General features: G+C 35.6%; 1 protein-coding gene across 2 annotated transcripts; it reads right to left on the bottom strand.

Moving 5' to 3' along the window:
* Positions 1-19,814: 19,814 nt before the first annotated feature.
* Positions 19,815-25,931, bottom strand: LOC129880406 (uncharacterized). Of its 2 annotated transcripts, none has more exons than XM_055954429.1 (5): positions 24,257-25,929; positions 24,105-24,181; positions 23,796-23,907; positions 23,511-23,627; positions 19,815-20,404 (listed from the first exon to the last, which is right to left on the bottom strand). In XM_055954429.1, the coding sequence occupies exons 1-5, from the start codon at positions 25,655-25,657 to the stop codon at positions 20,051-20,053; spliced, it is 2,061 nt and encodes a 686-aa protein (XP_055810404.1). In that variant the 5' UTR covers positions 25,658-25,929; the 3' UTR covers positions 19,815-20,050. The 2 variants fall into 2 exon arrangements, with proteins under 2 accessions (XP_055810404.1, XP_055810405.1); XM_055954430.1 differs by having other exon boundaries at positions 20,238-20,404; positions 23,543-23,627; positions 24,257-25,931.
* Positions 25,932-27,161: the final 1,230 nt, after the last annotated feature.

Consider the following 27,161-nt stretch of genomic DNA (forward strand, 5'->3'; position numbering starts at 1 on the left):
GGGATTTACTGGCCCACATTTGACATTCTCTCTAAAAATGACCCCCTTGACCACACTTATAGCATCCACTGGTGCCCTTGCGACACTTTCCCAAATGGAGTTTTCCACAAGTACCGCATGGTGGTTCTCCCTTAGAACCTTGGGCCACACCTCTTTTCAATTGAGGATTTTGGACCTTGAAGTTTTGATTACCATGTGGCCTTAGGTTATACTTGTTACTATACCTAGGCGTCCTCACTGATGGCGGTGCACAACTCGAGGACCTCTTGAGAAAGGAGGACTTATTTTTATTCCCTTGCTCCTATTGACGATTTCTACATCCTACCACTTTAGTCTTTTTTCCCCTGGGTTTCTCCTTGTCCCCCTCTACCCATTGGGCGCGTACCTTAGGATGAGTAACATGCTTGGGCTCCTCTGCCCGGAACTTGGTCTCTATTCTAGATTGTGAAGGGATGCTTGGAGAGGAAATCTCAGTGCTGACGGCCTCTCTCAGGCCCACTATGTATTTTAAAGGCATGTTCTGATAACACCGCGTAAACACACTAGTTAGAAGTGATTATACGGATTTAAACTCTAAAGCACGAAATAGAATACCAAAAGAAGGTCAGTACTTCCTAATGTCATATAGCCTCCCCATTATGGATGTGGCGCGCTTCACACCAATAACAAGGACTCTACTAGACACGGCTTCATAGACTCCATAGGACTCTTGAACGCTGTGCTCTAATACTATTTTGTCATACCCTAGGAGGGTACCCTAGACGTGGCCAGCACTCGAAGACCATTTCTGGTCCCCAAGCGAACCACTTGGTCTAATCACACATCCATTCAAGATTAATCAACCAACAGAAAGTTTAAAATAAAGAAATAATTTGGCGGGCAATCCAACTCAATGATCTAACTCAAGAAAGAAAGGTCATGAGCCAACAAATCAAACTCCGATCTTTGTCATTAAAATAGTTTGACACGAATAATTCAAGGAAAGAAAATACTCAATCGACCCATCACTATCTAGTCTATGAAGCCTCTATCACTACTATCTAATTGGTGCCAATGACATGTTCCTGGCTACCTCAAATCAAAATGAAAAGGACTAATTCGATGCAAGAATAACATAAGCAGTGTCCTCCGAATGTAGGGGAGGACTCACCAATACGCTGAGTGTGTATAGATCCTCAATGGTGATCCTACTGACGATCTCTTAAACCTATCTCTGCATCATGAAATGATGCAAGTCCAAATGGACGTCAGTACATGAAATGTACGAGTATGTAATATGGCAGAATAAAACATACCTCAAGGAAGAATAACGTTGGTTCGAATATATCTATTCAGAAAGATAAGAGAGACTCAATCAAAGTGTCATAAGTCTAAAGTAAGGATACAGTTTTAGACGAAGACCAATCATATACCATACAACCCATTCCAATCATGTATAATACAGTTCAATCAAATCATTTACAATTTGATCCCATCCAATCATATAACGCTCTATTCAACCAAATCCAATCGTACACTATCCGATCACATATCATTTAATCCAACCCACCACATATCACCTACTCCAATCCAATCATACACAATCCAATCATATATCATCCAATCCAATTCAATCATATACAATCAACCCAACAAACAACTCAACAATCAAGTCAAAGGACTCAACTCAATAAATATGAAACTTAGAACTTAGTAATGTTATACAATCCAACTCAATTTCAAACAATCCCAATCGAACCAATCATATCATGCACAAACTACTCAATTTGGGAGTTTCTCTAATCGACAACAATCCCACCACCTATATATAGGTGATGCACAACGAGTCACGCCGTTGCTCCATCCGTTTATACTTGCCAGGGTATGAACGACTCTAACCAATCATGGATTCGTTAATTAATGAAGTCCTATCATTTCAGGGTAATGAAATAGGGAAACATCCAACACGGTACAATCCCTTCCTACGTTGGCGGCATAGTTTATGGGATTCGAGTATGGACTATATTCTTACCCAATTCGGTGCTCAATACTCCTCCTAAAACTCAATACGCACATAGCTATTATGTGAGTAAAATATTTAAAATACTCATTTAGTCTCATCGGACTCTTTCAAATTAGCTCATTTAGTCTCATTGGACTCTTTTCAAACTCAATCAAATCTGGCCTCATTGGGCCTTCTTTCAAATTGACTCATCTCAAATCATCAAACTCTTCTCTTTAAAATTTGTACAATCTCACTCAATCTCAAAAATCGACGTTTTAAAGTAAAAATGCTCAACTCATTTATACTCAAAATACTCATGTTCAAAAATAATTAAAAGACTTCTCAAACTCAACTCATGCTTAAACTCTTTTAAAAAAATCATAGATGAAAATAATTATTCTTTAAACTCAAAAATAGTGTATAAATAGTTTATGCAAAAATGTTCATAAATCATTTATTTAAATTTTCTTCTCAAAATTTTTTTTATTTATTTTTAAAATGCTCATGAGACTCCAATCAAATCAATTTATGCAAATCACATATCGCATAATCACATTAGACTCCAATCTACTTCATCACACAACATCCTCATCAACATAACCATCTTCATTCACATCATCGTCAAACATCATCATCGCATCATAACTATTCCATTTAATTCTTTTCATTCCAATTAATACACATACACAAACCGTCCATCTCAAACTCAAGACAAATTATGACCAAAGGAAATCTCATTTTGGGTTCATGTGAATGAATACATGAATTTATACTCTCAACAAAACTCAACTCAAGAACACCGCCAATATATATGAATTTATATACAAAAATTCATTTGTTGTCAACAATATGAAATATGACTATTTAGTCATTCAAGTCATGAAAGTCATCATTCAATTAATAATATAAAAAATATTCTATAGTTTAGGAAAGTTTAAGAAAATCTTCATAGAAGTTTCAAACCTTTCACAATCTTCATCCAACATATCTATGGGGCATATAGAAGAACTCAATCCATATTTTAGGTTAGCCTTACATACCTTAGAGTAGATTTTGAAGAAACCTTGTTGTTGGGTCTTCAATGGAAAGCTTGAATCCTTGAATTTTTTAGGGCAATCTTGTTGGAGATGATTTGAGAGAAGAGGGTGAAGGTTAGGGTTTCTTTGGAGGTGAGGAGGCTGAAAAAAATGAGCCTAAAACGTTCTATGTTAGGATATATATGTTTAGGGAAAATGTCCAAGTTGCCCCTCTTCAAAATCTGGAAAATTGGGCAAAAATCTTGCTGGCGCTATAGTGGCGCGTCGCGCCACTGCAGCGCTAAGCCAAAATAGGTTTGAAACCCTGCACATCTAATAATGGCGCGTCGCGCCAAGGAAAAAACTACCTGAGGCTGTTTTCTGGCGCTATAATGGCGCGTCGCGCCACTGGAGCGCCAAGCCTAAATTTCCTGTAGTGGTCGCCCAGACCTGAAATTTCTGCAGTACTAGTCTGTAGTAAAATGGTCATAACTTTTGACTCTGAACTCCACAAATTACAATCTTGGTGACATTGGAAAGAAGACTCAAAGACCTTTAATTTGGTAGGTCGTGGTCCACTCAATTCATTACATTCTAGGACATATGATTGTTTGAAGTTGACCCTCATATTAACTCCTCCGAAAACTTAATCGATTGGGATTCTTTTGACTCGGTTTAGTGCTAGAGATCTCTTATGAACCCTAAATACATCTAACACACTCCAAATACTTAGGAATTAATCCTAACTCATATATATAATTACAAGTCCTTCGGTTTGAGGCTACACACACGTGAAGAAATATTCGAGTCTTTGCGAAAAAAATTCCGGGGTGTTACAGGTTTAGTCCTATAGCCATTGTAGCTATCCAAGGGAATCCTAGTTGCAAAATTTAGTCCCAAACTATGTTTCCCACATAGGTTTAAAGATGCCAATATAGAAAAGCTAGTGGATCCACATATAGCACAGTTAAAAAGAGTACCAGAACAGAGTATGCCCTGTCAAGGTAGTCTCCCTCTTCTCGATGGGGAGATTATCAGATTTTATGTAATAGCTCGCATGGTCTTTAGTGTCGATTAAGGTCCTATCCCATACCAGTTAAAGAAAAGTTATAAAGTTTTTATGATGATGATGTTTTGATGCATTGACCAATGAGTTTAATGTTATAATGTTTTCATGGTTTTATATATATTTTAAGATATTGGTCTTGCATCCCATGATTCATATTGATTATGTCGTATGTTTATTGTTCATGCATACTTCTCACATACTTAGTGCATTTCATGTACTAACGCATACTTTTTGTCTATATTGTATCATAATTTAAGGACGGACGATCATCGCGTATCTCATATTTGTGAGTATAGTTGAGCCTAGACTAGAACTTGTGGTGAGCTCTCATGCTTCCAGGATAAGACACTTTATTTTCATACATAATTTGACTATTCACTATCTTATGTTGGCATGGGCGAGCTAGGAGTTTGTCTTATGCCTCCATTGAGTTAGTATAGGAATGTTGAATGTTTAGAGTCTATGTTGTCTTTTATTCCGAATTTTGAGATATGTTCTATTTTTTTGATACTATGCTTCCGTGTATATGATTTAGTTTATTTGCTCATTTACCTTATATATACTCATAAATGATATGCTAAGAGACTTGACTGGAGTCCTTCGGAATTCTAATCGTCATGTAGCACCTAGGGTCTAGCTTGGGTGGTGAGAAACTTGGTATCAGAGCACAAGGTTTAAAGTGTCCTAGGAAGTCTAACATGCCACTTCAAATAAAGTTTTCTTCATCGATGTGAAATACTTCACATCTATGAATAGGAGGCTATGATGTGTCTTAGGAAAAACATCACTTCGTTTATGATCTCATTTTGCTATAGGGTTGAACTCTAAGAATTCTTTATCTAACACTTTCTCTTTGCGATTACAGAATCATACCTACACGAAGATGCCCCACTAGAAGGAATGTTAAGAAGGATCAACAAGCTCCAAATGACACTTTAAATGAACAAGTGTCTCATGCGGAGTTCCGAGCCACTTTCTAAGTTCTTGCTCAAGCCATAGAGGCTCAAGTGAATCGTGAGGTGGTAGCTCCTATGAACCCAAATGTGGGTACAATAGCTACCCGGGTTTGTGATTTCACCCGAATGAAACCTCCCGAGTTTTATGGTTCTAAGGTGGATGAGAATCCACAAGAGTTCATGGAGGGTATTGATAAGATTGTTGGCATCATGGGTGTTAGCCCGATTGAAAAAGTGAACTTGGTGGTATATCAACTTAAAGAGGTTTCTTAAGTGTGGTATGAACAGTGAGTCGGTAAGAGAGGTGTAGATGATGGTCTCATTGAGTGGGAGGAGTTCAAGGATGCTTTTCTTAACCAATTATTTCTGCTGGAATTGAGAGAGGCTAAGGTGCAAGAGTTCATCAATTGTGCCAAGGTAACATGAGTGTGAGGGAGTATGCTCTCAAATTCACTAAATTGTCCAAATATACTCTATTCATGGTTGCGGATCTGAGCACTTGTATGGGCAAGTTTGTTTTGGGTGTGTCCTCTTTGGTGGTCAAAGAGTGTAGAACCGCCATGCTCATTAAGTAGATGGGTATTTCAAGGCTTATGACACTTGCCGAACAAATTGAGGAAGAAAAGTTGAAGGAGAGATCTAAGAGGGAGTCCAAAGAGGCTCGAACCAATAGTGGTAACTTTTCTTAGGGTTAGTATAATAATGGTGGTCGTCCTTAGCTTTGTCAAAAGTACTCCAACCAATATTCATCTAACACTCCGGCTCCAAAATTTAATAAAAATAAGGTGCCTAATCCTAAGGCACAAGGAGAAGATACGAATGGTCAAGTTGCTCCCTTATGTAAGAAATGTGGCAAAAACCATAGGGGATAGTGCTCAGTGGGATTGGATGTATGCTACAAATATGAAAAGTCAGGTCATCATGCAAAAGAGTGTAGAAGTGGTATCATACCCCAGACTCAGACTTAGGCTACCGGTCATCCAGATTAGCGTGCTACTACTTTGGGTGGCGGTCAGCTCCAAAACAGATTTTATGCCCTACAAACTCATCATGAGTTAGCGGATTTTCCTGATATTGTGACTGGTATGTTGAAAGTATTCGACTTTGATGTTTATGCATTATTAGATATGGGTGCTACTTTATCATTTGTTACTCCTTATCTTGCTATGATGTTCATTGTTAGTTCCGAGATCTTGCTAGAGCCTTTTTTGGTCTATACTCTTGTTGGTGATTCTATTGTGGCTAAAAGAGTCAATAAAATTGCCCAGTTTCAGTTTTTCATAAAATCAGCTCAGTTGATCTTGTAGAGCTTGATATGACCAATTTTGATGTTATTCTTGGTATGGATTGACTTTATGCATGTTATGCTTCTATATGTTGTAGGACCCGTGTGGTCAAGTTTCAATTTCCAAATGAGCCAGTCCTAGAATGGAAAGGTATTAATTTCATGCTTAAGGGTCACTTCATCTCGTTCATTAAAGCTCAGAAAATAATTTTCAAAGTTTGCATTTATCATCTAAAATGGGTTTGAGATACTAATTCTGAAGCTCTTACTCTTGAGTCAGTTTAAGTTGTTAATGAGTTTTTAGAATTTTTCCCCGATGACCTACCCGATATTTCTCCCAAAAAGGAAATAGAATTTTGCATCGATCATCTCCCTGATACTCACCCTATCTCTATTCCTTCTTATCGAATGGCTCCGACAGAGTTAAAAGAGTTAAAATATCAGTTGAAGCATTTGTTAGATAAGGGTTTCATTAGACTGGGTATTTCTCCATGGGGTGCTTCGGTTCTCTTTCTTAGAAAGAAGGATGATTCTCTTTGTATGTGTATCGACTACGGCAATTGAACAAGGTCACAATTAAGAGTAAGTATTCTATTCTGAGGATCGATGATTTATTTGATCAACTTCAAGGAGCAAGCTACTTTTCAAAGATTGATCTTTGATTGGGTTATCAACTCTAAGTAAGGAAATATGACATTCCGAAGATATCTTTTAGAACTCGATATGATCACTTTGAATTCTGGTTATGTCTTTTTACTAATAAATGCCCCTGCAACTTTTATGGATTTGATGAATAGAGTGTTCAAGCAATACTTGGATATGTTTTTTATTGTGTTCATTGATGATATTTTGATCTATTCTCAGAGTAAGGAAGAGCATGCTGATCATTTAAGGATTGTATTACAAATTCTCAAGGACGTCAGTTATTTGCAAAATTCAATAAGTGTGAATTTTGGTTGAGGTCAGTTGCCTTTCTTAGTCATATCATCTCCAGCAAAGGAATTATAGTTGATCCAAAGAAGACTGGAGCAATTAAGAATTGGCATAGACCATTATCCCTATCCGATATTTAAAGTTTCTTAGGCTTAGACAATTATTATAGACGGTTTGTGGAGGGTTTCTCTTTCATCGCATCGCCCTTGACTATTTAACTCAAAAGAAGGTGAAATTCCAATGGTCTGAAAGTATGTGACAAGAACTTTTAAGAGCTGAAAGATAGGCTTACTTCCACACCAATTTTGACCTTGTCGGAAGGTTCTGATAGGTTCGTTATGTATTATGATGCTTCACGAGTTGGTCTTTGTTGTGTGCTAATGCAGAATGGTAAAGTGACAGCTTATGCTTCTAGGCAATTCAAGGTTCATGAAAAAACTTACCCAATCTATGACTTAGAGCTAGCGGTTGTGGTATTTTCTTTGAAGTTGTGGAGACACTATTTATATGATTTCCATGTAGATGTATTTATCGATCACAAGAGTTTGCAGTATGTGTTTATTCAAAAAGACTTGAATCTTCGACAAAGGAGATGACTTGAATTATTGAAGGATTATGACATAAGTGTGCTATGCCATTAGGAAAAGGAAAATATAGTTGTTAATGCTCTTAGTAGATTATCCATGAACATTGTTGCCCATATTGAGGATGAGAAGAAAGAGCTAGTTTAGAATGTTCATAGATTGGCCCATTTGAGTGTTCGATTGGTTGACTCCAAAGATGGTGGTGTTATTGTGCAAAAATGGTTTCGAATCATTTCTTGTGGCGGATGTTAAGTCAAAGCAAGATAGTGATCCTACTTCGGTTGAGTTGAAGAAGGCAGTTTCCGAAAAAGCCATTAAGGCTTTCTCCCAAGGGGGATATGGTGTTTTGAGATATCAAAGACGATTGTGTGTTCCCAATGCAAATGGATTGAGGGAAATGATATTGTCTAAGGTTCATAGTTTGCGGTATTCTATTCATCCAGGTTCTACAAAGATGTATCATGATTTGAGGGAAGTGTATTGGTGGAATAGAATGAAAAGGGATATTGCGGAGCTTGTGGCAAAATGTTCAAATTTTCAACAAGTGAAAGTTGAGCATAAAAAAATGAGAGGTTTAGCTCAAGATATTGAGATTCCTGCATGGAAGTGGGAAGCCTTAAATATGGACTTCATTACAAGTTTTTCTCACACTCGTAGGCAACACGATTTGATTTAGGTGGTTCTTGACCGAATGACTAAGTTGGCTCATTTTCTTCTTGTTAAGACTTCATATTCAACCAAGGACTATGCTAAGTTGTATACCCGAGAGTTGGTTAAGCTTCATGGTGTTCCATTGTCTATCATTTTGGATCGAGGTACTTAATTTACGTCTCAGTTTTGAAGATCTTTCCAAAAGGGTCTTGGTACTCAAGTAAAGCTTAACATAACTTTCCACCCACAGACAGACGACAGGCTGAGCATATTATTCAGATCCTAGAGGAAATGTTGAGAATTTGTGTGATGGATTTCAAAGATAATTGGGATGATCACTTGCCATTAATAGAGTTTTCTTATAATAATAGTTATCATTCCAGTATTCATATGACTCCATTTGAGGCCTTATATGGTAGAAGGTGTAGGTCTCCTATCGGTTGATTTGAAGTTGGTGAATTTTACCTAATAGGACCCGAGTTGGTGCATGAGGCTATGGAAAAGGTTAGACTTATTAGAAAAAGACTGAAGACAGCCCAAAATCGACAAAATGCCTATTTGGATGTGAGGAGAAGAGAACTTGAGGTTGAGGTTAATGACTAGGTTTACTTTAAAATTTCACCATTAAGGGTGTGATCCATTTTGGTAATAAAGGGAAGCTAAGTCCCTGGTATTTTTGCCCATATCAAATTTTGAAACGGATTAGCAAGGTGGCTTATGAGTTAGATTTGCCTTCGGTACATCCGATGTTTTATGTGTCTTTGTTAAGGAAGTTTATTGGTGATCCTAACTCTATTTTACCCTTGGAAAACTTTGATTTGAAAGAGAATCTCTCTTATGAGAAAGTTTCGGTTGAGATTGTAGACCGCAAAGTTAGGACGTTGAGAAACAAGGAAGTAGTTTTAGTTAAAGTGTTATGGAAGAACCAAGAGGTTAAGGGTGCTACATGGGAAGCCGAAATCGATATGATGTCATGATATCCTCATCTTTTTTTTGCCTAGTTAAGGTACTTAGTTCCTTTATGATCCATTCAGCCCAAATCAAGTGTTTCAATCATTCTCATGTTTTCATATGCATTCATGTTTATGAAATGAGTTTTAAAGTCATGTTTTATCTTGAGATTGAATATTTCACATCTTATGCATTTTTGAGATGTTTTGTATTCATGTTGGGCTGCTATGTTCCTTTCCTATTCCATTCATTCTAGTTTGAGTCACATTCGAGGATTAATATTCCCAAAGGGGAGATATTGTAAGACCCCAAAAGTTGGAAAGTCAGAAAACAAGGTCCAAAAGAAGTTTCTTAAAACAATATCAGCATGTGGCATCAGGTGATCCTTCACGACCCTCTTCACGGCACATAGTGCTCTCCACGAGCCATGGAGAGTGTCTGTGAAGGCTACCAATGAAAGGGGAAAATTAGAGGACAGACCATGAATGGCTTCATAGCCCGTGGTGAGAACCACGAGCCATGGTGTGGTCCATGAAGCCCAACTTCCTAATCCATTTTCTGGGTGCCTACCATGGGTGGTGACCTCCGTGAAGGTTACCATCATCATAAGCTTCAAATTTCTAGAATTGAAGTTCATCACCACGCCCACCACCACGAGCCGTAGTGATGTTCACGGACCATGGTGGGTCTCTTGGGAGGGACCCTTGCAAAACCCTTATTCCAAAAGCCCAAGGCAGGCACCACGACCATGACTATGGCCCGAATTGGCCATCAAGGGTTGTGGTAGAGGCCAATATAATTACCCAAATCCAGTTTTAGTTATGGGTATTTTTTTCATTTTCTATACTTTTATTAATGAATTTGGAAGGTTTTGGGACTATATTTTAACCTATTAACTACCCTAATCCCTCTAAATTCTCTCATTGTCACCCGAACTCTTTAATCCAAAATCTTCTCTCTAAAAGTGTGCTCTCCAAGTTTTTTCTCCTTCAAATGAATTCTAAGGGTTTCTTCAAGTTCAAGCTTCAATTCTCTACAACTTAGGCTTTTAAAGGTCAAGGTATGTGAGAATTCATCCTTGTGCCCTTCCACCCATGGAATCCCAAAGATTTCTTCTCAAATCTCTTATGATTTCTTCTTCTAAAAAACCTAATTTCATGATTTGCACTAGTTCTTCTTAATTATGATATACTTTAATGCTATTAGCCTAATTATGCATAATTCACATGACATTGCATGATTTCAAGATGAATTTAAAAAAATTAATGCTATATGCTAGTTTCTAGTGTGTTTTACGAGATATGATTCTGAATTTCAAGTTATTTCAATGAAAGAAGTTATGAATGATGTTTCAATGATTCTATAAGCAAAGTTATGGTTCAATAAGGACAATTCTTGCACAATCATGTTAAAGAAGTTAAATGTTGTGATGGAAATTCCTCATACATTCATGATGAAGTTAATAGATGAGTTACTCTTATGTTATCTTTATAAAGTTGAATTAATATCTATTGTTATCTTTCCTAATGATGTTGATGATTATGTTTTCATCAAAGTTCTGTTGGGATAAAGACTTAACACCAAGAGTACTTTAAGGTGGAGTTCCATCTGGTAGCCATTGTAGCTACCCAAGGAAATCCTAGTAGCAATCTTTAGTCCTAAATTGCGTTGCCCATAGGTTTAAATATGCCAATATGGCGAAGCTAGTGGATCCACATATAGCACAGTTAAAGAGAGTACCATGATGGAGTATCCCCTGGCAAGATAGCCTCCCCCTTCTCGATGTGTGGATCATCAAATTTCATATAATAGCTTGCATAGTCTTAAGTGTCGGTTAAGGTCCTACCCCACACCATTTAAAGAAAATTTATAACATTTTTGATGGATTGACCAATGATTTTAATGTTTTAATATTTTCATGGTTTTACTCATGTTTTAAGATATTGGTCTTGCATCCCATGATTCATATTGATTATGCCCTATGTTTATTGTTCATGCAAACTTAGTGCATTCCATGTACTAACACATGCTCTTTGCCTACATTGTATCATAATGTAGGGATGGACGATCATCGTGCACATCCTATTTGTGAGTAGAGTTGAGCCTAGAAAAGCACTTATGGTAAGTCCTCATGCTTCGAGGATAAGACACTTTATTTTCATTAAGTCATTTGACTATTTCATTCTCTTATGTTTTCATAGGTTAGCTAGGAGCTCGTCTTATTCCCCCATCGAGTTAGTAGAGGCATGTTGGATGTTTAAAGTCTATGTTGTCTTTCATTCTGAATTTTGAGACCTATGTTCTATTTTTTTAGACTATGCTTCCGTGTCTATGATTTAGTTTATTTGTTCATTTACCATATGTATGCTCATGAATGATATGCTAAGAGGCTTGGTTGGGGTTATTCGGAATTCTAATCGTCGTGTCGCACCTAGGGTCTAGCTTGGATCGTGACATTCTTTTTTGGTTCGACACACCAAACCCCATGCCAACAATGGAGCTCTATTTTTTTTCACCTTCCTAGACTACTTTTGTTATTCCCTTCAAGACTAGTTTTGGCAACACAAACATAGAAGACCAATATGTATGTATGCGTAATAGTATAGCATTCACAAGCAACACCCTCTCCGTATATGACAAGTGCCTTTATCCCCAACTTTGCACTCTTGCAGTCAGCTTATTCACTAAGATTTCATAGTCAACCTTAGAGATATTTTTGGCTGATATTGGTACCCCTAAGTATCTAAAAGGTAGAGCCTTTTTTTGGTATCCATTAAACTCACAAATATCATTTACACATTCATTTGTCATATTCGCTCCATATATATTTGATTTTGCTGCATTTGTCTGCAATCTAGATACATTAGAGAAACTTTTCAATGTCCTTAGCATCAACAAGATAGATTGAAATTCCCTTTTGCAAAACATAAGCACGTTATTATTAAAACAAAGATGGGTTGGCTTGAGGCTAGTGTTATATTCAAACCTCTCCTGGGAAGAAACTACATAAATCGGGTGAAATATTCCATGCATACTACAAATAGTAAGGGAGATATTGGTCTCCCTGCCTCAGTCCTCTCCTTCCATGTACGTACCTGTAGAGGCCTCCATTAATTGCAATAGTGTACTGAGTAGTTGTTATGCACTCCATAGTCAAAGTTATGAATTGAGAGGGAAAAATCATAGAATATAGCATCTCCTTAACAAATTCCCATTCCACCAAGTCGTATGCCTTCAGAAGATCTATTTTAATTAAATAGCTGCTAGGGGAATTCTTCCTATTATATAACCTGACCAAATTTTGACAAATGAGCACATTCTGGGCTGTTTCTCTCCCCTCGATACATGAACTCTAATTCCCCGAGATAATAGTAGGCAAAACCTTCTTGAGCCTATTATAGAGAATTTTGGACACCACTTTATATAGTGTGTTGCAACAAGCTATGGGTCGGTAGTCACCTACTTTTTCAGCATGGTCAGTTTTTGGCACTAGTGTAATCACAGTGCAGTTCCATATTTTCAATATTTTACTCGTAATAAAGAACTATTGGACAGCTGCCAATATGTTATTTTGCATTATTACCCAACTATCTTTAAAAAATTGGCTTTTAAAGCCATTCGGTACTGGTGCTTTATTACCTAATATGGCCCAAAGTGCCTCTTGAATCTCCTTATCAGTCACTCGTGCTTCAAGTAGACCCCTCTGCTCCTGATTTACCACTGCACCCATGTTGAAAACCTGGTTGTTCACATGATCCCTTTTTGTAGCAGCTGACCCTAGTAAGTCGGTGTAAAACTCTACAAAAACCTCGACAATGTACTCTATATTTGTCTGTTTTTCCCCTGCTAAGTTTTGCATAGAGAATATTATATTATTACTTCTCCTAGCTTTGGGCATTTGGTGGAAGAACTTGGTATAATAATCACCAAGTGACAACTATTGGCACTTGCTTCTTTGTTGCATAAACTTGTTGCAACAAGTCCATTTTTGAACCTCCTTATTGATCTCAATTTCGTCGATAATCAATTGTATATTCAGTAGGTCCTGCTGTAATTTCAATTGGCATAGAACTAGGTGGTTTTGAGCCTTTTATGCCCTTTTCTCCACATCAAGAAATTGTTCCTTATTCATAATCCGAAGTACTGTCTTAAGTGTATTCAATTTCCTGACAATCTGATACATTCATGTACTTGCCATATGTTACTCCCAGCTTGATTTTACTTTTCTCACAAAGTTGGGAGCTAGGCCCCACATGTTAAAATAATTAAATCTAGGAGTAGCTTTCTGAGTTCCAGCCCAATTTATAGTGTGGTTAGGCAGTGGTCAAACAATACCCGCATGCCAAAGTGTACCTCAGAATCTAATAGGTCTGTAATCCATTCTTTACTCACCAACACCCTATCAATTCTACTATATACTCTACTATTATCAGCGTGTTTGTTCGTCCATATGTAGAATGATCCTGAGGATTTGAGATCGTGGACCTATGCACTACCTGAAATCTCTCATTTTAGAGCATGATATAGGGCTGTCAATTCTTTCATTCTAGTTTTCCACATAGTTAAAATCACCCATCATCGCCCATGCCCCTGTATTGTAGCTTGGACTCTGATCAAATCTTGCCATAACTCCCTTCTTTGCGCTTGATCATTAAAATCATATACCATAGTTACAGTGAATTTCTTACCATTACCTTTATGTTTTGCCTCCCAATGCATTACCTATGAGGTCACCAAAGTGATATTCACTTCATAGATCATTGGTTTTCACAATAACTAGATTTTACTACCCGGATGATGTGAAAAATTTGTGCTAAAAGCTCAACCATTACACAGGTTAAGAGCATCTCCTTAAGCTTTAGCTATCTTAACCTTGGTTTCCAGAAGCCCAAACAATGCAGTCTTGTTGTTGTGTAGAAATAAATTCATTTCCTTCTGTTTTTCTATTCTGTTTAGGCCTCTGGTGTTTCAAAAACTAATGCAATCCATTAGGAGGGGGATGTCCCCCGCCCCTCCCAATTACCGGGCTTCCTCCAATTACACCTCCCTAAGGGGTCAAGGGTGTAGCTTCTGGCACTTGTAAAATTCTACTTCTGTGGACTTCTTCAAGTGTCGTGGACGTGTTGCTAGTCTTTACATGATTCTCTCTAGGCACTTTCCCCATATTAGGCCTTCTTACATTAGCGGAGGTGAGCCTTCCTTCTCTTTTCAGCTATTTATTCTTAGATGGCCCCTGCTGTCCAGCCAAATTCTGATATTTACCCTTCCTTTCTTCTTCGTCTTTTGCTACCTTCCTACAATTTTGAATTTCATGGCCATAGTTCTTGCAGTGAGTGCATAGTATAGGTTTCCATTCATATTCAACCTTTTGCTCCACGATACACTCTAATTCATTCTCAAACATAATAGTGTTAGGTAATGGATGGTTTAACGTAATCTCGACCAATACCCTTGCAAACATCAGTTGTTGCCTCATTGTTGTGGCACTATCTGCTTTCACTGGTTTCTCAATAAAGCCAACAAATTTTGTAAGAGCTACTTGCCCCCGATACTTCAAATCTAGATTAGGTAGTCTAATCTGTGTCGGGACTTTATCCATGATAATTTTATCCATATCCAGGCCATCCTTTCATGGCTTGACCACAACAGGCTTTTTACCAAATAATTGGATCCCCTCTTCAAGCACCTTATCCCTATTTTGGATGGTGTGGAACCTAATTAAGAAAACCCCTCTATTTCTTTTTGGAATATTGTCAATCACCTATGATCCCCAAATTCAAATGAAAAAAACCCTCTATCACCATTAATGGAAGGTTTGCTCCAAGGACATTACATACTACCACAGAGATCCAGTATGCGACTTCTTCCTTTATGTCATCAATGGTAATTTTCACATTGTTACCTTGCATCACCTCCTCCCCCAGTTGGAGATCTGCCCTTCTTTCAGAGTTACCCACAATTTCACTCGACGAAGGTTCTAGGGTTCTGAATTTACCCAATTCATTGCTTTTGGACTCTTCACCTTCGACTTGGTCAGCCCATGAGGAAATTCCTGCAGACTGTATCACCGGAGTACTTGGTACTGGTGGTACTTACGTCAAATCCAACAGTTGAATACCCTGTAAAACATTGATGCTCTTCAGCTTCTTTGAGTCTCCTGATTGTGGTCTGCCCTTGATGTTTGCTACCTGGACGGGTTTGTTCAGTTGTGTTTTGCCCTCCCCCTCTGATCTTTGATTTTCGTGCCATCATCAGCTACTGCTGAGAGAAATCACATTCTAGAGAGAGAAGCCAGCAAGTTAGTTGCTAAATACAAACAAACTACAATATTATCTAAGAAAAAATAAAATCATAAATACACTATCAACTAAAAAAATTGGAGCATCAAATTTCTGAAGGACTAAGTCAAAAGTTCTACTAATTTATTTCTTGAGCCACCGTTTACAATGAGATGATTTTATCCAACATAAAAAATGCAGCATTAAAATAACAAATAATTCAATAGTTAACTGATATGAGAAGATAAAATATTTAACTTGCAATTATTGATTACTCAAGTAATTTTTGTTTGAATCTTCATCTTAGAGTAGGCAATAATGTTTGACTGATTACTCAAGTAATTTTTGTTGACACTTAAATTTAGAGTAGGCATTAACTTTCTGGCTGATTACTCAAGTAATTTTTGTCGACTCTTTAATAAGCATTAATTTATGGTGGATTACTCAATAATTTTTATTGTCTCTTAATCTAGAGTAAACAGAATGATCAAAGTTTTATCTAAATAGGCTTCACCCATAAATTCTAATATATTTTATTTTATTTAAAATTTATAAAATTGAAGTAGAAGATAGAATTATGATTAGTTATATTTTATTGCAATGAAAAGAATAGAACACTTAAACTGAAATTTAAAAGATGGCAAACATGTTTGAAACACTTTTCTAAATGCGAAATCCAACTCCATATTAAATTTAAAATTTTTATAACCAAGATCAATTCTGTTAGTTAGATATTTTATACATCGAACTGTTTTTTTACGATTTTGAAATAAAGTAAAGATTATTCCGACAAAAAAAAGAACGATTTTTCTAATTAAATGGGCCCTCAATGTTCTGATTTTCAACTTTTTATGTCGGGATGTACAACAACAAACAAATATACCACAGGCTAGGCCACCTCACGATACACCCAATTCATGAAGGCTCTGATTAGCTGATAAGGAAACGAGAACTCATTGTTTGCTAGCACAAAAAGTAGATAAAACTTGAGGGATAATCAATTTTGTTGATTTTGAAGTGTTTAAATGTAGCTAACATGTTTTTGAAAAGTTTCTCGTGCATGCATTTGTAATTGAACATTTTTTCGAAAAATGTTACTTCTCATATTATTTATCCATATTACTTAGAGATTATTACTTAAAAGTATAATTGAATAAGGAAAACTTACATAAATATACTATATTAAGAAAATATTTGCCATTTATAATCAAATATATAGCAAAAATGGGCGAAGGTTTTTGAACTTTATCAATTTTAGCCACTAACCGATTGTTATCTCTCTTTCTTTATCTTCCCTCACACTCCAAAAGCACATGCACTCTCTCTTCTCCATATTCCATTCTCTGTCCATCTTTAAAATCCTCGTATGTAGTTTTATTAGCTGATTTGCAAATTGAAGGTTGTTTCTTAGATGAAGATGGTTATTGCAGCGGTGATGATGGCGATAATTAACTAATTTATTTGATTTGCTTGTTGATAGTGAAATGAATGGTCTCATATGTATATATAATTGAGTTATTGATAACGACCCGTACTTTTGGAGAAATTTTATTTATTAAGTCATTATTTTATCTCTTTTATTGGAGTTACTATGAAGTACTATTGACATTGTTGAAGCCATAAACAACCATTGTTGAAGCTCAAAGCTTCAAAATTTGAAAAATGAGTATCCGCAAATAAGTTTCGCTTCGAGTAAGTATTGTTGCAAAAGATCAATTACATATTAGGAAGCCTAAATATGAAATTTTGGGTGATTTCGTGGAGTTTTTGAGGTGTTTTTGGATGAATTTGATGCTTAGATAAAAGAAAGAAAACGAAGACCCTTTTTTTTTATATTAATGCATAATATTGTATATTGTGGTATATATGCGTATAAATATCTCTTACAATTTTATATAATATTGTATATTGGGTGTTTAATAGTGTATATCAAATTTTAAGATATTTTTGTAAGAAATAAAATATGAAAAAAAATTGTATATTGTTGTATACCGGATATATAATGTTGGAGAAAATATCATAAATAGTACCTTAACTATAGGAGTAGGTCTAAAATGGTCCCTTAACTATACACTTACAGGATTTAATTCTTGAAATATTCAAAAACTTATCATGTTTGGTAATTTAATTATATACTTACTGATTTTAGTCTGTTAACTATACATTTCTCGGTTTTAATCCTTTAAGTATTTAAATAATTATCAGATTTGGTCTCTTATTTTTTTTATACAAATAACTTAGATTTATATTAACGGAACTCATGTATTCATGAAATTAAATCTTTAATCCATTTTTCAGTTGTTTCTCTCTTCCCACTAATTTTTTTTTTAAAATTACTCTTATGAAAAGAATAATAACCTCAATGATTGAAAATTAAATTAATGAGGAAAGAAGATATAGTCGTAATTTTATTCAATGGAGGATAAAATGAAGCATATTATTGTTGTTAATGACTTGAATATGCTATGTTCCCCTTCTTTTAATTTTATTTTTCATACAAAAGAAAAATAAGAGATTTTATCTTATTACTCAAATTTTTCTATGTAAAATAAAAAGAACAGAATAATAAAATTGATCTATTTCAAAATTATAAAATAAAACTAGTAAAAGTTACAAATCTACCATTTTATTAATTTCAACTTCTGAATAATTAATAAATTCCCTTCAATAAAGTCGTTGGAGTACAAAATTTGGAATCAAAACACGTGAGAATAAAACTTTTAATTTTATTCTCATTGTAAGAAAAATTTTTCTATTAAATATAAATAAATCTCTCTCCACACCTAATGAGTAATATTTTTTCCTCTTTATAATAAACTTTAGTATAGTCAAATCATTAGTAGTAATAATATGATTCATTTTATCCTCCATTGAATAAAATTATGACTTATATTTTATTTCCTCATGAATTTTGTTTTGAATCGTTGAAGTAAGGTTCTTTTCATAAGAGTAATTTGAAGAAAAAAATAACGGGAGAGAGAGAATTGAAAAAATGGGTTAATGATTTAATTTCACGAGGAATAGATTCCATTAATATATACCTAAATTTGTGTAAAAAAATGGATAAGAGACAAACCTGATAACTATTTAAATGCTTAAACAACTAAAACTGATAAATGTATAGTTAAGGGACTAAAACTGGTAAGTATATAGTTGAGGGACCAAACATGATAAGTTTTTGAATAGTTAAAGCACTAAAATCGAATTGTGACTTTAGCTAAAGATTTGTAATGTTAGTTTTGGACTATATTTGGCAATGTAAGTTAGATAATTGTATATTTCTGTAATTACCCCTAATTACTTGTCAATCTAAACAACAACATACCCAGTGAAATCCCACAAGTGGGTCTGAAAAGGGTAAGATGTAAGCAGACCTTACCACTACTTCATGAAGATAGAGAGGTTGTTTCCGAAAGACACTTGGCTCAAAATTCACAGTCTCAAGTAAGAGAGAAAAACAATATATATAGCCAAAAAAAATGAAAAGCGATGCAAATTTACGAGACAAGAACAATAACGATAGAAAAGTAATATGATAATCAAAGGCAATAACAACACAACTATAAAGACACGCCTAGACCTACGACCGCCCTAAACCGACATACAACAAGACACCATTCCCTTCGAGGCACAAGCACCACATCTAGGTATTGGTCTTTTACCCTAATCTGCGACCTCCACTTCTTTCTATCTAAAGTCATGCTCTCGGTGATATAGAGTAGTGCGATATCTTGTCGAATCACCTCTCTCCAACATATTTTCGATCTACCCCTACTTGTCAATTTAAGATAGAATTAATTACTCATATTTTTTCCATAAACTTGATTCTATTTGAAAGTATAAATATTGTAAAGTTTCAAAAATCTACTGCACTGTTAATCAATTTGTTGACAATACTGCACAAAATGTTTGAAATGGGTCAACATTTATGCATTCTAAATGTTCTCCTAAAGATTACAGAAAATACCTTATCAGCAACAAAGGAAGGTAAGTTTTGAACTGAGCTTATAGTTCAAAACTTCAAATTTTGGGCATTTCAGAACAGGGTGTTATTGAGGCCAACAACAAATACCAAACGCTCAATGCTCATAACTAGAAAAAGGCATGTTTGAGGCAGACTTTCTCTTAAACAGAGCCAGTTTTACTTGTCCACAAGCCAAAAGGCTTATTTAACTTTGAACAATCAATGTTCTATATCATTTGTTTAATTACTTTTCTTACAAAGATCACAAAAAAATCTACAGCGGGTGGAATGCAGAGGAAATAATAAAAAATGAATTACAAAAAGAGTAGAAGAAAATATACCGGGGGAAAATACTATTATCAAAAGAAAAAAGAATGTGTCAAAGAAGGGGTTCAGAAAGTTCCATTTCATTGGCACCCTCTTGTTGTGTCTCTACAGGTCTCATACCTACGAAATCTAAGCCAAGCCATTGCCATGGCCAGCACATGTATCTTGGCCTGTTTAGACCAGTTGTTGATGTTTCCCTGCCGTCTAGCTCTTCAAGCTGACGGGTGAGCTCTTCCACTTTATCCCTCAGCCTCGATGCTCTTAAATCTGCCAGTCTCAATGATTTCTCAGCTGCATCCCTTGCAGCCGTGGCTGCATCAGCTGTTTCTTCTTTGAATTTTAGCTTCTTCCCGGACTCTAGTACAGCCTCCTTTGCTGCCTCAAGCTCCTGGCGTACAGCAGCCAACTACAAGAACCATCGGAAGATTTTCTTAGTCATAGTCTCTGAGGGAATAGCTGGAATGGCAGAATATGCAGCAGTTTGTTTGCAAGAAATTGTTCGAGAAGTGAAAATAATGCGCATACTAATTGCTTTTGTATTCTGCTAGTAAATTTGAAAAGCATGAAACTAGACTTCCATTAAGTATTTATATTTTTTTTTGGTTTATAGACGATTTAAGAGTTCTCAATATCACTAAACCATGATCCACAGAAAATTTCATAGTCTGAGTCTAAGATGTATTTCCTAATAATTTGCATAGGGACAAATGGCCAATGGTACATCTCCATTATTTTTTGGCAAGAGTTTCTTGTTGATTAATATAATAACATGTGACATTGTCTATGCACTTCCACGGCTACACTGTTTTTTAGTAAAAGTAATATCCAAGTGCATGAGTCCAATAAAAAGTGCTTTTCTGAGCTTCACAAGACTGATTTTCTCTCTGATAATGGCTATAAATTTCACTTATGGCATTTGAGATTCAAAGAGTCACATAAGACCTGCATTACAAATTGACATAAAGAGTTTTGGGGAATCTTAGTAGCTCAGTTGATTGATTAACTGAATTTTTACCTTGTTGCTGAGGGTGTGATTCCCCACCTTGTAATCCCCTTCCCCTTCCCCAACCCCACTTTTATTAAAAAAAAATTGGGAAAAAAACAGAGCTTTCTCTTCTGTCTATGGTCAGTGGTGCTTGGCCATCCATTCTGGTAGGTTTGTCTTGTTAATGCAGTAAATAAATGTGACATCGTCTACACATTGCTCCATGTGCATCATTTTTCTAGCAGAGTAAGACATTAAAGTGAGTAACCCCAATATAAAAGTGCTTTCCCATGCTTTAGTAGATTCTGATTTTCCACTGAATAGACCAAAAACTTTGGTTTGCCATTTGAGAGCTAAAGCTGGATAAAGGGGCAATAACTTGTGGACATCAAACTCTGGTATTGTGACTAGTGAGTTGCAACCTAGTGCATAATCTCAAACATCTAAATGACAGTTCATTTGAAACAACTTCTGCATGCCAAAGTTCATATCGCTTAGCAAGCATTCTTATATTACATCATGAATCACAACTAATATCTTATTTCATAGGACATCAAAGTCTTCATACCAAGCACTCTACTCATTCTAACTCTCTTCCACTTTCTTTGTAGCCACAGTGGCTATGATAGTCATATTCTGAACTATTTCCTATCCTTATTAACAAGCATATCAACTATAGAGAGACAGAGAGGAAGAGTATTTTGTAGAACATAAAACAGCTCTAAAATATAAAACCAATAAGACTTGCTTACTGAAGCATGTTACTCTAGCAAATGACAACACACTCCTTTTTACTTTTAGTAATAATTTTTTTTGGGATAGGTGATGACAGCTCTGCTTCTATTTCTATTGTGGGCTTCTATTTCTTTTCTTTTTTCTCAGATCTATTATTCTTTTTTTATTTATAAGTAACTCTATAAAACAGGCAAAATCCACAAGTTCCTTTTGTCAGAAGAGAACTCATTGGGTATGGTTTTTACCCGGATATATTATTTGGACCAACTGGCATTTCTAAAGGAACAAACTCTTGAGCAGAAGAATAAAATAAACCTGCAGCACATAAATCTCAATTATCTAAGGACATTCTATCTAAAAAAGAACCAGCAGATATTTCAACCCGGATCCAAAATCAATCAATCAACAAGGCCTCAATCCCCAACTAGTTGAGTTAGTTGGGTGAATCTTCTGCATCCATTCAGCTCTATACGGATTAATTTAACAAATTGCTGTTTCCTAATAGCATAGCTTACATAAGGATGTCGAGCCCACAACACATGGTTAGTTCTCAAGTGCATTTTACATGCTTGGGCCAACTTTCTTAATAATATGAAACTTCACCTATCTTTCCTTTTATTATCACAATGTACTTCCTCCTACTAACTCAAGACCGAGTCAAAATTTTTTTGACAAGGTTTGAAGTTGATCCTTTTTTCTTTCAAAAGAGTAATTTGAAATTGAATATCTCATTTTGGCATTCTTATCTTTAACCTCATTCAAACATTGAAACGGTTTGCAAAGCAATATGACAACACTTTTGACATGAAGCTTTCGAAAATTATCTCTTGCATTAAATGCTTAGCTATAAGCTGTTAGAACAGTAGTTTCACTGTATTCAAGGCTGCAAGGCACATTCTCAAACCCTAAATCTGAAATATCCCTTTACAAACTTACATAGTCATCTTTAATCAATAGCAGGATCATACAAATTTCGCTTAGAAATTATGTTCCTCCGAATGCCTCAAGTAACAATTAAGTGATCAACACATCTTACAAGCACAAAAAAGAGAGATTCCATGAACTAAAATTTGAGAAACGCAAGCCAATAACCACCTCTTCCCACCCACCATCACCCCCCACCCCCCAACACACAGAAGAAAAAAGGAAGTGGGGAGCATAACGAAAACAATATTAAGATCCATCTCTATTCATGAAGTATTAAATATCCTTTATCGTTCCAAAGAGATTTGAAGGCCAGAGGAAACAAGGGTGCCGCTTGAAACCCATGAAAAGGTATCTGGATGGGATAAAAAAAATAGAAAGAAGGAGATACTTTCTCTTCATTCTAAAATATAGTAGCTGAAAAAAAGTTTTAAGATTTTGGCAGGAGTGATGACATAACCTGTTTTAGCCTGATAAATCAATCAAAAATGTGCCAACAGTTTCTTAGCAATTGAAAAAACCACAACTATGACAACAAGTGTTAGCTTGTGACTAAAAGAAACCAGAACAGCAGAAAAAACACAAACCCCCAGCATGACAAAAGATGCGGATCAAGGATTTGAAGTTCACGGGTTTCTAAGGTGATCTCAAGTAAATATACAATAACAATTAGGTCCATAGACAAATATATATAAATATTTAGTGGATTTCCTAACACATATACAAGGTCTGAGCACAAGCTAATGGGTTCAATGAACCCGTAACCTATAAGCTAGCTCTGCCGCTGAATATAGATCAGATTCTACTTGTTATTATGATTTCAGAATCATTAGTTAAATTACATTAAGAGCGTTTAAGTATCCATTACCTGTGCTGCACACTCTTGCTCAACAGCTTTACCTGCAGCAGCTTCTTGCTGTGCGGCCACTTTCCATCGTGTAATTTCTTCAGAAGCAGCAGTGATGTCCAGCATAAGCCCTTCAACCTACAATGAAACAGTTACTTGTAAGACTTCACAATATGACAAGAAGGATTAAATATGCATATCGACTTTCCACAATTCTTGTAAGCAGACCTCCATGAAAGACATCAAATCATATGAACCAAATACTAGTATGATGAAATACTATATTGAGACTAGGCAGTGCATTACATTTTCATTTGCCACCCTCTCCTTCTCTTCAAGTTCCTCCACACGTTGCTTCCATTGACTGAGTTCCTTCATTTGAGCTTCCACATGTTCCTTCAGTAAACTTGACTCAGCCCTTTGATTCAGTAAAGCAAGATGAAAAAAACAACTAAGTCAGGGTAAGAATAGGTTGTGCTCATACTCTAGCGTTTCTAGAGAGAAAAAGACGAAGGAGCATTGCACTATCTGCTGGTTCAAGTAGAGTAGCATAACACAGTGAAGAAATGCGGCTCAGACAAAAGGTTAACCCAATATAAGCTTGACAGGAGGTACCTTAGCTCTTCAACAGTATGCTTAAGGTCAATGATCTCAACCTGAGACTGCTTAATTATATTCTCTAATGCACCAGCCTACATCAAGAACATCAATGAATTAATAAAATAACAAGAAACTTTGAAGGAAATTTGTATTTAAAAAGGACTTACCAAAGCATATACTTCATCCTCTTCTGTATTTGCTGCATTCATTTTATTATCAGAAGCAGGGATCTTACCATCACCAACATGATTGTTGAACTTGTAATTTATCCCAGCTTCTCTCAATCCATTTTCTGCTATCTTAAACAATTCATTTGTTTTGGATGATAAATCCACTGAAATTCTCTTTGAAAGAGCACTTCTCAGTAAAGACCCAATTTGTTCTTTTTCTTTTATTAACTGAGAAACTGACTCATTTAGGCTTTTCACTTCATGGCTCCTCTCCTCTAGCAAATTCCTTGTTTTCTGGACAACAAATTCACTCATTTCATATATAGATTCCAATCCTGCTAAAACTGCCCTTATATTCTCTTCCATGTCCATCTCTTGAGCAAGAAACAAGGATTCCGACAACTCAGATGCCTTCCTGGCATCAACAACCTTAATAGCATTATAAATCTGTTCATGTATTTTCGTAACATATTTCAATTGTTCAGCAAGTAATGATCTTTGCATTTCCAGCTTTGATTCTGAACTGCTCAACTTAACTTCATAGTCCTTCACCAAATCTCTCAATTCAAACACTTCACTCTCCAAAGCCTTTTGCTTCTCACAGGTCTCTCGTTCCAATTCGGATAATTTCTCATCTTTTTCACCAACAGATTTCTCTAAACTCTCAACAACAGAAGCTTTCTTTGCAGCCTCTTCTCTCAAACCACTAATAGTTGACTCTAACTGCGAAACTTCAATTGCAATTTCATAATTCCTATGGTCCATTTGTTCACGGGCCTCATTTCTGGACTTTGCTGTTGATTCAATCTGTCTCAACAGCTCCTCTACTATGTCATTCGTCCTTTTGATCACGCCATAAGCCACTGCTGGTAATCCTGTGTATTTCTGTGACCTAGGTAATCCACCAGCTACAAAATTCTTAAATTGACTAACTTTTCCAGATATCTTATCAATTCCACTAACTAACATTGAACCTGCAGTTTCCATCTCAGTTCTGATTGAATCTTTCGTCTTTTTCACCTCCTCTAACTCCTTAGAAAACTCATCTTTCTGCTTAATTGCTTCTCTCAGTTCCTCCGTTACCTTTTCAACTGTTGTCGAAGCTTCTTCCTTTTCCCGCAATGCTTCATCGCGTTGTCTCGAGTGCTCATCACGCTTTTTGATCGCATCATGAGCGAGAACTCTCAATCTGTTGAACGAAACTTGCAACTGCGATTTAGATTCCTCAGCAGCTAATCGAGCTTGCCGCTCCCGATCCAGCTCGGCGAAAATCTCACGGAATTTCTCAATTGAGACATCTTCTGGTGAGGGAGAATTAATTATATGAATAGGTACCGGATCATCGGCCTCTACGTCGCTCAATACGGCGTCGTTATCTTCTTCACCGGCGTTCGCCATCGGAAATTGACAATCTAGCTAATCACCTACACATTTCAAAACCCTAGAATTAAGATAAAAGGTGAAGTCAACTAAGTATAGAAATAAAAGAAAAGCGATTTCGGAAGATAAGGTGATCGCCAGAGATTTCGTCGGAAGGAGCGGATTTTTTTATAGTAGGAATAATCGGAGAAATCAAGTGCCGGAAAACGAATAGAATAAAAATTGGAGGGTTCAATTTCTCTGCCAACTAGTCTCTTGTTCTTTACGTTTTTGTGTGTGTGTTTTTTTTTTTAAAAATTATTTGTTTTAATTTTGGCTTTTATGGTCGGAAAAGGAAAAACAAAAATTACAAGAGGAGCTTCCCCTAAAAAAACAACTACTTTTGTGCCCTCGATTCATTGAAAATAGTATAAAAATATTCATCATCCATCTATTAGGTCTAAAATGTCTTTGACATTCACTTTTAGGTTCAAAAATGATATTTTTTAACGGAAAAGGGCATGAGGGGCATTTTTATACAATTTCAATAGTTTGAGGACATTTTAAGTCCTTTTTCGTAATTAAAATTCTGTTAAATAAATTTTGATTTATAATTAATTTTAAACAATTAAATTGTAACCAATAGATGGTTGTCACGTGTTTTAAAAAATTATTCAAATTATTTAATTAAAATTTTGTTAAATAAATTTTGATTTATAATTAAATTGTAGTCAATAGATAGTTATTTAATTAAAATTATGTTAAAGAAAAGGTCTTTTTTGGACCTAAAGGTTGATGACAAGGGCATTAATTTTCAGAATTTTATATGATAATCATCCACCTTTAGTTCCAAAAATGACCTTTCCTTTAACATAATTTTAATTAAATAATTTGAATATTTTTTTAAACACATGACGGTCATCTATTGGTTACAATTTAATTATTTAAAATTAATTATAAATCAAAATTTCTTTAACAAAATTCTAATTAAATAATTTGAATAGTTTTTTTAAACATGTTGCGGACATCTATTGGTTATAATTTAATTATTTAAAATTAATTATAAATCAAAATTTATTTAATAAATTTTAATTAAATAATTTGAATAGTTTTTTTAAACACGTAGCGGTCATCTATTCGTTATAATTGAATTATTTAAAATTAATTATAGATCAAAATTTATTTAACAGAATTTTAATTACAAAAAGGGCATAAAATGCCTTTGAACTATTAAAAATATTACAAAAATGCCCCTCATGCCCTTTTCCGTTAAAGAAAAAGTCATTTTGGGATCTAAAGGTGGATGTCAAGGGCATTGTAGGCCCAATAGATGGATGAGGATGTAACGATCAGTCCCCATCGTTAGGAATAGACCAATGGGGAGGAATTTCAGGCCGAAAAACTTTGGGTAGTAACCTTGGAAAACTTTTGCCTAGTCCAGACTTGGACGAATTCTGAGTTAGGTAAAGTTTAGGGAGATCATGTGAATGATGGGAGGTCAAATCTCTAATTTAATTGGATAGGCTGATAGCCAAGACGATAC

The sequence above is a fragment of the Solanum dulcamara genome, chromosome 2 (genome assembly GCF_947179165.1).
Source record: "Solanum dulcamara chromosome 2, daSolDulc1.2, whole genome shotgun sequence".
In the NCBI taxonomy this organism is placed as follows: Eukaryota; Viridiplantae; Streptophyta; class Magnoliopsida; order Solanales; family Solanaceae; genus Solanum; species Solanum dulcamara.